This window comes from Emydura macquarii, unplaced genomic scaffold (genome assembly GCF_026122565.2).
Source record: "Emydura macquarii macquarii isolate MOO-44397 ecotype Brisbane River unplaced genomic scaffold, CSIRO-AGI_Emac_v2 contig_3506, whole genome shotgun sequence".
NCBI classification, from domain to species: Eukaryota; Metazoa; Chordata; order Testudines; family Chelidae; genus Emydura; species Emydura macquarii.
Window position 1 is genome coordinate 9,808,802 of NW_027133643.1, and position 14,187 is coordinate 9,822,988.

Consider the following 14,187-nt stretch of genomic DNA (forward strand, 5'->3'; position numbering starts at 1 on the left):
CTACTTCTAGTCTATTGCCTAATCCCTGGGGCTATGCTGTCTTCTTCTATTAAACCCATTCATGCAATAATGTCTTTGCACACCACCATAACAGGTAACAGCAGTGCACTCTCAGTAGTGGAACAATGTTTTGCTTCTGCAAAAACAGCTTAACTGACCTAACAAAATATTTTGCAGATCCTGCAAAATGTTACTTTTTTAATTAAAATACATATTTATAACCCGGACTATTTCCTTTCTACCCTAATCAAATTATAACCATTTTAAGGTACTTTAGATCAAAATTTTAGTCCCCAAAAACATTTTTACCATGAATTTTTTGCTTTCCCAAGTTTTGATCCAACCGTACTGCTCTGTCAATTTCCTGCCTCTGTTTTACAATGCATGAAGAGATGCATATTTAAACATACACATCAATTGAATGTTTTAAAGTATTCACAAATCAGTGAATACATAACTATCTACTCTCATTTTAACAATGTAAATATCATTAAACAGCAGCAGCTCTTAAAACAGCTGCTAAAAAAAGAGCAAAAGAGACAGACTGACAGACAACCAGGCTAGTTGTTAGGAGATGAAGAGAAATCTTTATATTTACTGATTATTTCCCAGCATTTGAGGGCCTGGTTTAGTCTCTGTAAAAAGACAATAGCAAACATGTCAGTCAAAGAAAATGGATACTTGAACTGCAACCTCAGTCAATAGGTCTGCTCTTACTAACCCAAACAAGAATAACTGTAAGCCCTTAAACTCCAAATCAAAGGCAGCACAACATTCAGAGAAAGAGAAAGTCCTTGGGTTGCCCGGACAACGACCAGAATTAACCCATGACTCCTACCTAATATTCCAAACACATCCGGGCAAAACCATATCTGACAAGCTAATGAATGAGTCAGTCAGGTTCCTAACTTGCCTTTAAATTCAGTGGTAAACAGCACAAATGTCAGGTGCATTGGAGGCTCAGCAGTGAAAGAGTTAACAAACATCATAGTGTAATGAGTTGCTGAAAAGAAAAAGTAAACATTTAATGAAAGGAAAGAGTGTTTAGTCACAAATAGATGAGAATAGCTCAGAGTAAACTGTGTAATTTAGCAGAGAAACAAGGCAAAGGCCTTCAATTCTCACTGGGCCCAATCCTGCAAACTCCTCCTCCTCCTAAGCATTTCTTCAGAGGGACTGAACTCCTTGAAGTCAATGGGAGTTGAGGGAGACATTCAACAACTTGCAGGATTGTTTCCCAACAAAACTCCTCCAGTACAATGGTTGGAAGGGACAACAATTCACTCATCTGTCCCAAGAGCTGCTAATTCACCTCCCAATGGCAGGGTACAAATGAACCCCTGGAAGTCTCCTGGGCATTACACAAACTCCATCATGAGTCTGGGGCCACTGGGTCAATTTTCAGTGAGTGGCACCGCAACCTGGCATGTGGGGTCACACAACCACCACCCAGGTCTGGTCTGGCTGACCCTCCGTCATGAAAGAGGGTTCACGTTCTAGGCTGCAATGCCACTCAGTTTGGCGACCCTTTCAAACAGGGGGCCTGGAGCAAACTCCCCTTTTTTGCCCTCCATCCCCATCCCAGGCAGCCCTGAATCTAGCTCTCTGAAACCTTCACTCTATTTCTTACAGATAAATTGGTACTTGGAGCGTGTAACTGGGTTTTCAAATCTAAGGCCCTGAGCCTGCAAAGCCTTATGTGCTGTGACTAGTCACATTGAAGCCAATAAGAATATTCAGTGGGTAAAGTTAAGCACATGTGGAAGTCTTTGCATGACTGGGACCTAAATTTGTGAGTTCCCTGAAGCACAACTAGAAAGAGCTGCATTTAAACTGGGATGGGGAAGGAGGAAGGCAGTAAATCACAGGCTCCTGTATTGTCACCTTAACATAATTAGTGTACCTCTACATTGCTTTTTCTATGAGTAGCAAAAATAGAAACAATCACAGAAGTATTTTTTCCTGTTGCTCATGCAATACAAGGATCTCTTCAAACTACAAGGAAAAGACTAATTAAAATTCAGCTGACGGGTTATCACACAGCATCCCATTCTCAACCACTATCTTAGAGAATGCGAAATCGCTACTCTGTGCTTCAGTCAATGAGAAGCTAAGGGATCAACCCTGCAAGGTGCTGAGTGACTTCCACATTACCAACTCCCTCACAGAGGCATATAGAAAATGTCTACAACAGACTGCATGGCGTGAGACTTTCAGGATAATTAGCCGCAACCAGATCGTAGCCATCTACAAATACAACTGAGCAGAATGTCTTTAATATTACAGGCTGTGTCTATGTTAGCATTAAAAATTCTTGCAGATGCATCAGGGTGAACACTAGTGTAGACCTGCTGCCAATGTTTTAGTCACCATGTTGAGGCAGTGTTGTCGAGTGGATAGGAAACGGGACTGGGAGTCTAGAGACGTGGGGTGTATTCCTGGCACAGACACTGAGCTGCTGTGTGAATCTCTGTTTCCCCTCCCACCTTTTATCTCTTTAGAATGTAAGCTCTTTGGGGCAGGGTTGATCTCTCACTGTGTGTTTGTACAGCACCTAGCACAATGGGGTTCCAATCTTAGTGGGGGTCTCTAGGCACTAACCCTAGTATCATAAGTGGTTAATATTCAGTGGTTGGACATAACCTATCTACACTAGAGCTACCCCTGGAGATGTGCATGAGAGGGAAATATTAAGAAAAAAATGCTAGAGTAGACAAGGCCAGTGGGGGCCTTCACCAGTCCTCTTCATCATTCTTGCTGTACACCACAGCTGGCTACAACAAATGTTTAAAGACATGTCTCCAATATGAAAAAGTCATTAACCTTTTCATACCTAGATGAAACAAGAAGCAATAAATGAACTCACACTTATTTAATTTTCCACCAGACTTTTTCACAACCTCTCTAGTGATTTGGCAACAGTATGGTAAACAATAAATCAGATAATTCATTCAAACAATTACACTATCAAATGTATCCAGACATTACATGAAATTTAGTATAAATTAGCAACTTGGGCCCTTGTCTCGCAAGCATTTCCGCGTCTGCAGACCCCTATGCTTGCAGAGAACGGCTGTGCAGGATCAGGCCTTATATTTTATTCTCCAGAACAAAGACTATTTCTGCATAATAGAGGTAATTTCTAAGGGTGTGGTTACCATAAAGCAATCTCTTTCAGGAGATTTACTGTCCAATGCCATGCACAGTTCTTTCTAGCATCCCAGAGGTATAACACAGGGCTGAATTCTGCCCCCAGACTCATGCATGGCTCCCACGACTTCAATGAGAGCCTCTCATGCATGCCCAAAGAGCAGAATTTGGCCCCAACTTCTTTATAACATGGTTCCTGTCATATTAGCTACACATTTAAAAAGATTCTTTACTTGCCCAACCACATTCTGTCAACATGCCCACTGACTATCACTTTGAGCTAATCTTACTTCTGAGTAACATCTAGGCTCAGAGTAGAATTTAACACGAGAAGCCAGTGGCTCATCACATCAACAATTGTGAAGCGAAGTCTGATATGAAATGCTGAGCTTTCAAGCACTGTACCATTTTCTGAGAATCTAGAGATCCTGGTTTTACATTTCCACTAACTCCCCATTCACACCCACAGGCACAGGATGGTGCAGAAGTACAAGTACACGATAATTCACTAGTACTGGTAGGTACAGGTGGTGGGGAGGACACCTTACAGCAACACGCTGGTCAAGCAACATATTTCTAAGGCCCTGATCCTGCACTCTGAAAACAGAGTGGGTAGACTCTGTGCCCACAAAGCCCCCCACAGTGCCCACTTGCATAGTTCTGAGTGCAGCACTGGAACACTGAGTGTTTGTTTTCAATGCTAGCATGATGGAAAAATCTTACAGAAGAAAGAAAATCAGAGGATACCGTGCAGATAGAAGAGGATAGAGAAGAAACAATGATACCCAGGTTTACCAAGGTGTGGTCAACTGAGCAGTATCTGGGATAGGGGCATGGAAGAGATCTTACTTATATGCCTAATACTGGATTTCATGATAGACGCTATAGGACTGGCTGAGTCATGACTGCCCTAACATGCTCCTTCTACGGTTATAGCTCCCATGGGGTTTGCAGCAGTGCAGGGCTGTCCCGGCCACACCTCCTGTCATCAGCCCTCTCCTTTCTGCCCCTATACTGGAACACTTCCAGGGCTTCTGTGGGGTTAGCTCAGAGCTAGCCCAATGTCCCTTTGAGCCTGCATAGGCAACATCACAGACACGGGCAGCTATGGATGTGGCCCTCAACATTTGTCAGCGATCGTGGTGCTGCAGCACCTCCACGTGAAGCAAAGGAAGGTAACACAATTACTGCAGGTACCAGGAATGAGGAATTCTGAATAAAAATGGTACAAAAGTAGCCCTTCAAAAGTATTTCCAGCATGAAGCTAACTCACTTCTTCAAGCTGGCAGTCATCCCTGCCTTCCATGATACAGCCATGGTCTTTTAATGTTAGGGTGACTCTAAGGAAGTGTGCGCACTCTGGACAAGAAAGCTAAAAAGGTTTAAATGCATCGCATGGGATGCAGACCAAAGTACTAGGTGCTGTATCAGAAGCTGACTCTCTGTAGGCCCTTATTGCAAAATAGGATAACCACATTGTATACCCAAAGCATGTGTGCCAGGATTCCGTGCTCCAGGGCTTATTTCCAGCAATTGATTTAAAAGTTTTATAAAAGATAATGTTATAAAATAATCAAAGTACAGCGTTTTTGAAGGAAAGAGTTTCTGTACATCTGGGAATAATGCATAGATTATCCAAAAGGTACAAGGTTTGGTTTGAAAGTCACAATACAAAGAGTATATAATCTACAATATCCCAGATTAAGGATTATCAATTTAGTGTCCCCATGTCTCAGAAGAAGTCCTCTGGGCTAGATTCACATGGGATAATTCAGCTGAGCATTGCAGCACCTAACAAGCGGCATTCACTACTCTAAGTGAGGCACCCAATCTGCATGCATTGTATTGGAAGAATTAGGTACCTAAAAAGGGATTCACAGAAGCCAGCAAGATGAGCAACAGCTGCCTAAACTAGCCAATAGTTTACACCTCAATGTTTTCACTATCATTTAATTCAGTAAATTGTTATCACTTGTACAACAGAGATTTTTTTTTTTTTTGCAATTAAAATAATGTGCATCTTCTTCTTCTTCACGGTGGCACAGTACAATTTACCCTGAACAAAAAGGGGTACTTACAGTTGTATGATGGGAGACACTGCCTCCAATAGTAAGGTTTTTGAGAAGTTGGGGAGATCCGCCATACTGTCCCGAGATCTGTTTCCTGACTTCAGCTGCCACAGTTCTGAATAAAGAAAGGAACAAATTTACTTTCGTAAACCAGTGCAAAATATCAGGTAGGTTTTCTGCTGTAGGAACATTGCAGATCAATGAGGACAGAATGTATGTATCCAACTCCCCAGTACTTACAGAATCTATTGCAGGGCAAAAAATTCAGATTCTTAACCCAAATAAAAATAACATTTTCCTCGTGTGTGGTCCATTTCCAAGCCACAACAAAATGGGATGTGGCATCCAAGTGGGTGAACCTCTCCCTGGCAAGCTCCTTTCTCTGCGAAAAGACCTTCTGCAGTACTCAACCCCTATAAGTGGCGGTACTATAGGTGGTGGCATTTTATATTGGTGGTACTCAACATGGTACAGAACCGCTGGTCTAGGACAACCAGGCCTAGTCTGGAGAGCAGATGTTTCCTCTGTCCAGAGAATGGGGGGTAAGATTAGCTAGAGGAAGCACTACTTTACCTTAAAAATAATTTGGACTACATAAAATTGTTTTTGCACTCTGGCTGCAAGAAGTCATTTGCTTCATATTTGACTTTACCACAGGAGGCTTTGTTTTCACTTCCAGAAGCTGAATGTTGAATGTAGACCAGTCAGTTCCAGCTGGGGACTGACAGGCAACCTATTCTTTTCCATAAGAATCTATCTTCCTTCTTTTGGTTTTTCCCCTATCTACTGGGCTGTTAGTATTAATAGAAAAGTTTGGAATGTACTAAAATGAGTCTTAGGCATAGAAAACTTTGTGCATCTGTAGCTGATGAAAGACTTAAAAGCTTGCCTTATGTTGCAGATGATCCTGGCTTTAAACCTGATCCCTTACTTGTTGCATGTTTTGTATAATTCCTCAGGCAACATGGAACAGAGCTCTTCATTGCATGGGCTGCTATGAAAGACTAGAGGCTACAGTTATCTAGGACTTGGAATGCAACCGGGGGGGGGGGGGGGGGGAGGAAACAAACCCAAAACTTTCCCCAGATTTGCAGTTCTAAATATTGTTTCCAGATGGAAAGTTTAGTCAGAGGAGCAAATTCATCTTCAACTGTGAAACCACAGTTGATGTCTAGATATGTTTCTAAAAGTAACTCCCCTAGCTGTATGGTGGCTTCTTTAAAATTAACTCCATCATGTAACTAGTGTCCCATTCTATTCTGATGTAGTTCTTGGTTCTCTTATCCTTTGTAGGTTCAGCACTTGCATGACAATAACTGGGACGTTAGGGAATTCTTGCAGTGGGAGGAGGGCAAAAATGGTGATCTGTCCCAGTTTCCAGCAGGGACCAGCTACACTACTATTGTGTTGCCTGCCTACACTAAGGATTTATATGGATGCAGCCACGGTGGTTGAAATAATCATTGCTGACAAGGCCTTAGCTAGGAATTCAGTGCAGTACAAGCCTGGAGAAAGGATGAAACATAATAAAACAGAAGGGGACATTGATAGTTATTTCAAATAGTTTTTACCCTCTATTTCACTCAAGTCTAGCTTCTTTCCTAAACAAATTCCTGGATATGCTTTAATCCAGGAGAAGTGCTCCTGGTCCTGTAGCCTCTTCTCTCTGACCACTGTGGCTTTTTGGTATCTGTTTGAGACTAAAAGCAGCTGCCACCATTAATAACCTAACAGTTATGCTACAAACATCTCTAGAGATATGTCATATCAATTTAGAACTGAACAGTAGCTACAAACACTTTGGATGGGGCTGTGATAACTGCTGTTCACAAGTAATCTGTTCCTGTAGCTCTTTTCATATGAGAATCTTCGAACATTTCACAAACATAAATAAAATCTCCATCCCTTTATGAAGTAAGTGAGGACAAGCAGAGAGGCTGAGATACTTGCTCAAGTTCAGAGAGTGGAGACTAAAAAACCCTAAATACCACTTATGCTATAGCCATGAGATAGTGCCTTCTTGGAAGACTAGAATGAGAGTAGTAGAGAATGCTCCAACTATAACTAAGTACTTCTGCCCAACACATTAAAATTCTCCTCTCACCACAGAGAAGTGACATGACTAATAGAAAAAAACCTGAAAGTAAGTCTAGAAGCCAGAAATCATGAAGTGTTTGGGGGTGATCTATAAATTCCTAGGAGTCCTAATAACTGAACCCCCAGCAGAGCCCAAAACAGTAAATTAATGTGCTGTATCAAATACGCTAAAAGGCTGAAATGCTCCAACGCTAATCAGAAAAAGCTTTCCTGACACAAGCCTCTGATTCAAAAACTCTTGTGGTGGAATAGCATAAAATGAATAATAATGTTAAAGCTTTTAACTAGAATGACAAATCAAGAACTAGTTCTGCTGTAACCATCTGACACTAACATGATATTTAGTTTGTCTGGAATTCTTAGACAAATATTCCATAACTATATCACAGGACACTGTCACATGACTGACTATGCTTAAAGTACACTTTTTCCTAGTAACACTGCTTTCTGACCTTCTCTGGGTAATTACTGTGCATGTATGTGACATCACAAAGATATAGAATATGAGAAAGGAGGGGGGAAATCCCCTAGGAGCCCATTTTTAAAGAAAAACAAAACTAGTCTTTTTTTAAAAAAGTATTATTGCTAACTAGAAAGTGAGCTGCAAGCAAAACCAAAACTTGGTTGCACTTTATACATGAAGAAGAATCAGAAAAGATTGTCTCCATCTTACCCCCCCAAAAAATCTTCCTGCTTGTGTGGGGTTTTTATACTGGAAATATCAAGTCCTTAGCAAATTACTGAGGACCTGATGATACCAAAGCTAACTGAATTGCAGATGCTCTTCTCTCTCATAACAGAGAAGAGAGGTAGGAAAAGAGGATACAAAGTCTTGCTGTCTATTCTACCCATTCATGATGTTCACTGGCATGACCAGAGATACACGTACTACCAAACTGTAAGTAGAATTGAGTAGCTGTCCAGAATAGGGCTTTAAAATGAGTTTCTAATCATATGTCTATTTGCTGGTGTTACTCACTTCTGAACTAGAGCCAGGATGCTAAATATCATGAAGCCACTTCTCCCTAAAACATGCTTGGTTTTTAGTTGCATTTTAATACGAGATCTTATTTTACCAAGTAGTTTGAGGAAGTTTCTTTCCCATAGTTCTCCATATTTTGAACAGTGGAATAAAAACAAGTCTATTTCTCTCTCCCACCAAGATTGTTACTCTTTCTGACTTTCCAGTTCTTTTGTCATCTTGTTTATGATCCTTCATCCTGTACAATGTGAAGCTCTGCCTGTCTCCAGTATTTCACTGTAGAAAGACAGCCTTGCAGTAAAGTGTCCTTGCAGATCTATAACAATCTAGCTGATTCTTTTTCAGCAATTCAGAGAAATCTACTAAATGTTTCTGTTTTTTAAAGGATTCTAAGCATTGTTCATTTCTCAGTTGGATTATTTGTAGCATGGCGTTGAACATCAATATAGAATATTATTTCACTCCCAGACCTGAAATTTGTGTAGTGGTCTTTTAAGGCAGTGTTTCTCAACGTGTTTCACACCAAGGACCATCTTGCTGTCTTCTGCTAAATTGGGTCAGGGGATGTCAGTGACAGGTGCTGGTCCACGGATCGGCTGTTGAGAAACACTGTTCTAAGGTTTGTCTGCATTGGGATAATACCTGGAAGATTTTTCGGTGGGGGGTATGGGGAGTAGGGAGGAGGGGATATAACTGGATCTAAACCTGGTAAGAATCTGAGGAAAACTCCCCCAGTGCAGACCAGTTCCAACAGCTCTGAGATAGGAGTGGATCTTGATTAAGATGGTACCAGAACTGGGTATCTGGGGGTTTTTTATATTGGTGAGCAGAGGAATGATCTTGTTCTACTATTACCAATATAGTAAAACCAACAGATAGATTTCTACAAAGGTAAACAATTGTCTCACTCTTCCTCCCTGAGCTCCAGAGGGGAGAGGTGCAGCCCGAGTTACAGTCTCGAGAGGGGTTCCCCAAATGAACTGATCAAGATCCTCCACCAAAAAGGGAAATGACATCTAACACTGAACTCTCTTACACGAGGAAGAAGCAACAACAGAAAGGTCTGGCCTGTTGTTCTGCGGTTCACTTCTAGTGATGAACTGTTCTCCTTGCCTTTATTCCCTTGACCCAGTCAGTCCTTTTTCAGAACTCTCTCTAGAACATTGTACACTCAAACACGTTTGATAGCCAAAGGTTAAACAGGTGCAAAAGGGAAGTCCCAACACTTCTTATATCTCTCTAGGGATTAGGGGGCAGAGGGTGGAGAGAGGGGGTGCTGAAGCTTTCACTAAAGTACCTTACACCCTAGCCTCTTCTAGTCTCCTGCATTTGTGATAACTGCTATACAGCTATTTAATGTAACGAAGACGTTGCCATGCCCACTGCATTTGGTGGCTGGTCCTGTGCCCACTGAGGGCTTTGATATTGGTTTCAATAGATGCAGGATCAGACCTTCTCCGTGTGTGAATTATTTGGCCTAAGAACAACCTTCAATCTCTACTGGAGCTAAATAGACTAAAGACTGGGGGCCAGAAACTCACATGCCATCCTGGCAGTATAAAGGGGCATTAAAGTGGTTTAAATGTAAATTTTCTCACTGTAAGGCTATTTATATTGCCTGCGTGGTGTAAAGGGGGCTTTACTATCAATGAGACACTGGCCCCGAATGTAATAGATGGAAGAAAATGTAACATCAAAGGAGGAATAATAGCACAACATGCAGGAAGTCAGAATCCAGGACTCCAGCTTAGTAGACAGAATGCTGAGCCCCTGAAGCGGATGAAGAAGGTTGCTTCATGCTTTAAGCCCTTCCTGGTCCCTCCAAGAACAATGGCCTTGACAGGCTCTGTATTAAGGCTTTGCCTAAACTAAAATGTTGTATCAGTTTACTGGTATAGTTCAGGTGGTAGAACCCCTCTAGTGTGGATACAATTATATTGGTATAAAGGTGCTCTACACCAAAATAGCTATTCCCATCTGAGAAGGCAAGTAACTAAACTGGTATAAAAGCAACTTTATATCAGCACAACTGCATCCACAGAAGGGTTTGTACTGGTACAACTATACTTTTTTCTTTTTTTAAATCTTATGCCTAACTGACATACATATACTGGGACAACCTCAAGTGTAGACCAGGCCTCAGGCATCACCCAACCCACCTCAGCCAGGATAGCCAGCTCAATACAGAGGCCTTTTAAGGTAGGGCCTGGGAGAAACAGTAAGTACATAATAGTCAAAGTGCAGACCAAGAATTTTGCATCTTTGTGAACACTTCAAGTAAAAGAATGTTGCACTTCAGTGATAAGAACAGCAGAGATATTTAGAAGTATTGTGGAACGGCTGCAACAGACTAGCAACGGCTGCTGTTGGTCATAGTAAAATAATCTAATAGTGATGTATGTATACCACTGATGGCACTGCTGTTCTGCATATATTTCTGAGGTCGCCCACATTGGTTGGGGGAAGTAATAGACAAAGCATCAGCGCTATGATGAATAGAAAGCAGAGAATTACATGTATAGTATTTCAGAAAAAGTAATAGCTAAACTCTATATACTCCCTCACTAAGGACATTCTTCCCTAAAACTACTGTAAAATCCAACCCTGAATCCTGCACACATTCTGGCAGGTAATCCTACAAATTGTACTCTGCTTTAATGTCACCCAAAGTGTGTGATAACCATATGAACACACCTATTACAGGCCGAACTTAGATGTGTGTGACTAGTTCTATGAGTAAGGCAAACAGGATGTCAATGTGTGAAAATCTAACATGGATATTCTACTTCAAACAATGGCATGAAGATTAAAACAAGAGAACGCTTCCAGGGACAGCCCTAGGGAAAAGTTGTAGGAGCCTACAAGTGCCTACAGTTTACTTGTGGCCAGAGTTCAGACTCTAGGATTCCACAACAGACATGTTTTGAGGAGCAATTTGTGTATTAGCATAAGTACAAAAAATATTTTGCTTTGCTTCAGAAAATATTGCTCTACCTGAATAACTTTGGAAAGACCTTGGAACAGGGCTTAATAGTAGTTTAGCTCTAAGAAATTGGCAGTGTAGAATATTAACCTGCCCAAGTGCAGGTAAAATTTTCATGTACAGTAAATCACATACTCCATGTCAGGAGTTCCATAACTTTTCCTTGCAAGTGTCAGAAGGGAAACATCTGTATCTACACACTGTGTCATTTGGTTGCTTTTAAACACAACAAATGACTACAGCACTGCAAGGTATACAAAGATGGCACCACAGAAACTTTTCCCCCTTCCTGTATTGTGAAGTTAACACCTGTAGCCAGTGGCTGGGAAACTTAAACTACTCCACTAAAGCCTGATAGAGACGCCACCAAGGGAAGGTGGCAAACTATTTACTACTGTGTAGGCCTGTCACCGAAGCTGCAGAACTCAAGAATTCTTACTCCTGACTTTCCTAGCACTCCTGCCTTTTATGCAGCTCTACCCACGACTACAAGCTAGAACCAGGATGGCAAAACCAGCTCCCTCCATACCATGTGAGGGGAAGAGGTATGGTGAAATTCTTGGGCCATCCATTTTTCATATCAGTCTCTGACTACTAGTACATTCTGATACATATGAAGCCACTCTTCTGTGCTGCCTGTTCCCTAAGAAGGAAGGAGCAGCACTCTCTCCTGTGACCCCAGAGCCAGCAATGGGAGACAGTGCATTCTCCCCTCCCCCAGCCTCTCTTTTGGGTGGCCTTCTTCCATAAATCACTTCAGTAATTGCCTCTGCAGCTTTCCCATTCAGGAAACTGAAAGTGACATTCAGTTAGTGAATGCCCCACAGCCTTGTTGTGAATAGCAAGAGTGAAACCAACTAGTCTAGCTAAATTTCATTCTGCTGCTTGGGAAAGGAAGAAGCAGCAACAGAGATCCTTAACCAATTTATCAGGCTCTCAAGGACAGCACTGCATCCGTTCACATTTGGAAGCATGCATGGGTGTGGCTGGAAATGTAACTTTTAAAAAGGCTGTAGAAAGTTGTTAGTGGTGAGTGGAATCCTTCAAACCCTGTTCTGTAAAAAAATATAATTAACATTGTTCTTCTAGTCTTCCGTAAAATATTTCGTATTACAAATTTTATATACAGCTTAGTGTTTGCACAGGTCTCTGGACACACAAACTAGCTGCTTATGACAGCACGTTTGAGAGAGGAAGCTATTTTTACAGAGGGGGAGAAGGAACTGCAGCAGAGGTTAAGTGACTCTCCCAAGGTGTCTGGTGCTAGAACGCCAGAAGGTTCGAGTCCCATGCTCCTTCCGCTAGACTAATCTGTCTGCCAGTAGAGTGAAGAATTCTATCCCAGGAGTAGATCTAAGTTCTTGTTACAATATCTGAGTAATGTTTTATACCAGCAGCATAGCTAGACAGCACACCTGGGAGAGCCCTCATTTTTCAAAACACCTCAGAGCCACCCGGTACAAAAACCACAGGTGAAATAATGCGCAGGGTAAAACGCTGGCCGGAAGAGGCGACCCATCTTTGCGTTTTGATGAAACCTTGACTGGCGGGGACACCGTGGAGACATTATATCGACACGCAGTAACCACTCTAGACGGAGCTGGGCCGGTGGATCGCCCTCCTCCACCCCAGCACCCCGCTTTGTGGCGGAAGGAGGAACCACGCCCGCTCCACGGCCACCCCCACGATCGCTTTTGTTGTTTTGATGAAGCCCGGAGCCTGGGCAGCCTCCCACGCGGAACGGCTCCTCCGCGCCGCCGGGAGGCGAGGGGGCGTCACGCCGAAAGGCCAGGAGGCAGCAACGCATCGCATCGCAGACGGCTGCGGGCTCTCGGCGCAGGGCGTCTCGCACCCCGCCCGCTGCCTGACAGCGGCAGCCCGGGCGGGGGCGATAGGAAACCTGTCAGCCGGACCGGGAGCCGTGGAGGGCAGCGGGTCGCTCCAGCGCACGGCACCAAACCATTATTCCCCAGCCACAAAACCCCTCCCGTGCACCTCACGCCTCCCCGCCGCGGAGCACAATGCAAGCCGGCCGCTCACGCCCCCCCCCTCCCCCGCCGGGTGCTGGCAGAGCCGGGCCCACGCACCGACCCCAATGCAACGTGGGGCACAGCAGAGCTCAGCCCCGACCCACGCAGGGCTGGTTAACAACCCTGCTGGGGGGAGCGCGAGAAGGGAATCTCCTGCTCCAGCTAGGCCCCTTCCGCCGCTGCCGGCCCGGCCCAGCCCGGCGCTCGGCGCCCCCCCAACGCTGCTCCAGCGGGAGGCTACAGTGTTGCACACGCCTCCCGGCCGAGCTCCGCGCGCGCCGCACGCGGGGCCCTTTTACCTGCTGATCTTTTGGGCGAAGGCGCGGCGCTCGGCCATGGCTGCGGCGGCGGCTCAGGCTGGAGGCAGAACGCTCCCGTCTCGCCTTCCTGGCTGCTGCTGCTGGCGGCTCGGCTCAGCTCAGCGCAGCCTGGCCTGGAGCAGTCACAGGAGCCGGGAAAGGGAGCCGTAATGCTCCGGAGAGACACGCCCCCTGAACAGCCTGGCCGGCCCAGCAATCACAGTCTACCCTGACGGTCCAATCCCATCCCGCCCCTTCCAGGCCGGGGGAAGGGTGGGCCGCTCTTAGCCGATATGCGGTAAGGCGGCGGGAGGCCCGCGAGCTGTCTGAGGAGTTATTGTCCCATTTTAGGGCGGGGTGGGGGGAGCAGAGCTGCCCCAGGCGGCCCCCAGATCTCCTCTCGGGGGGTTCCTATGCTGCGCACTGGCCAGTGCTGGGAAGCTGGGAATAGGGACATCAAGGGAAGGGGGGAAACGCAAGGACACGCTTCTGTACTCCATCGAAATACATGGGAGGGGAGCAGAGCAGAGCAGAGCAGAGACCCGACAGGCCTTGGCAGAGATGCTGCTTGAAAACG

The 14,187-nt window shown here is 44.3% G+C and overlaps 1 protein-coding gene across 3 annotated transcripts in view; it reads right to left on the minus strand.

Moving 5' to 3' along the window:
• The window catches only part of DOCK7 (dedicator of cytokinesis 7), a 144,875-nt gene extending 130,919 nt beyond the window's left edge, over positions 1-13,956 (minus strand). For all 3 annotated transcript variants that reach the window (XM_067535648.1, XM_067535647.1, XM_067535649.1), the window contains exons 1-2: positions 13,611-13,956; positions 5,229-5,334 (exon numbers count right to left, since the gene is read on the minus strand). In XM_067535648.1, coding sequence (XP_067391749.1) covers positions 5,229-5,334; positions 13,611-13,648 — 144 coding nt within the window. In that variant the 5' untranslated portion in view covers positions 13,649-13,956. The remainder of the gene's footprint in view (positions 1-5,228; positions 5,335-13,610) is intronic.
• Between the last annotated feature and the right edge of the window lie 231 nt (positions 13,957-14,187).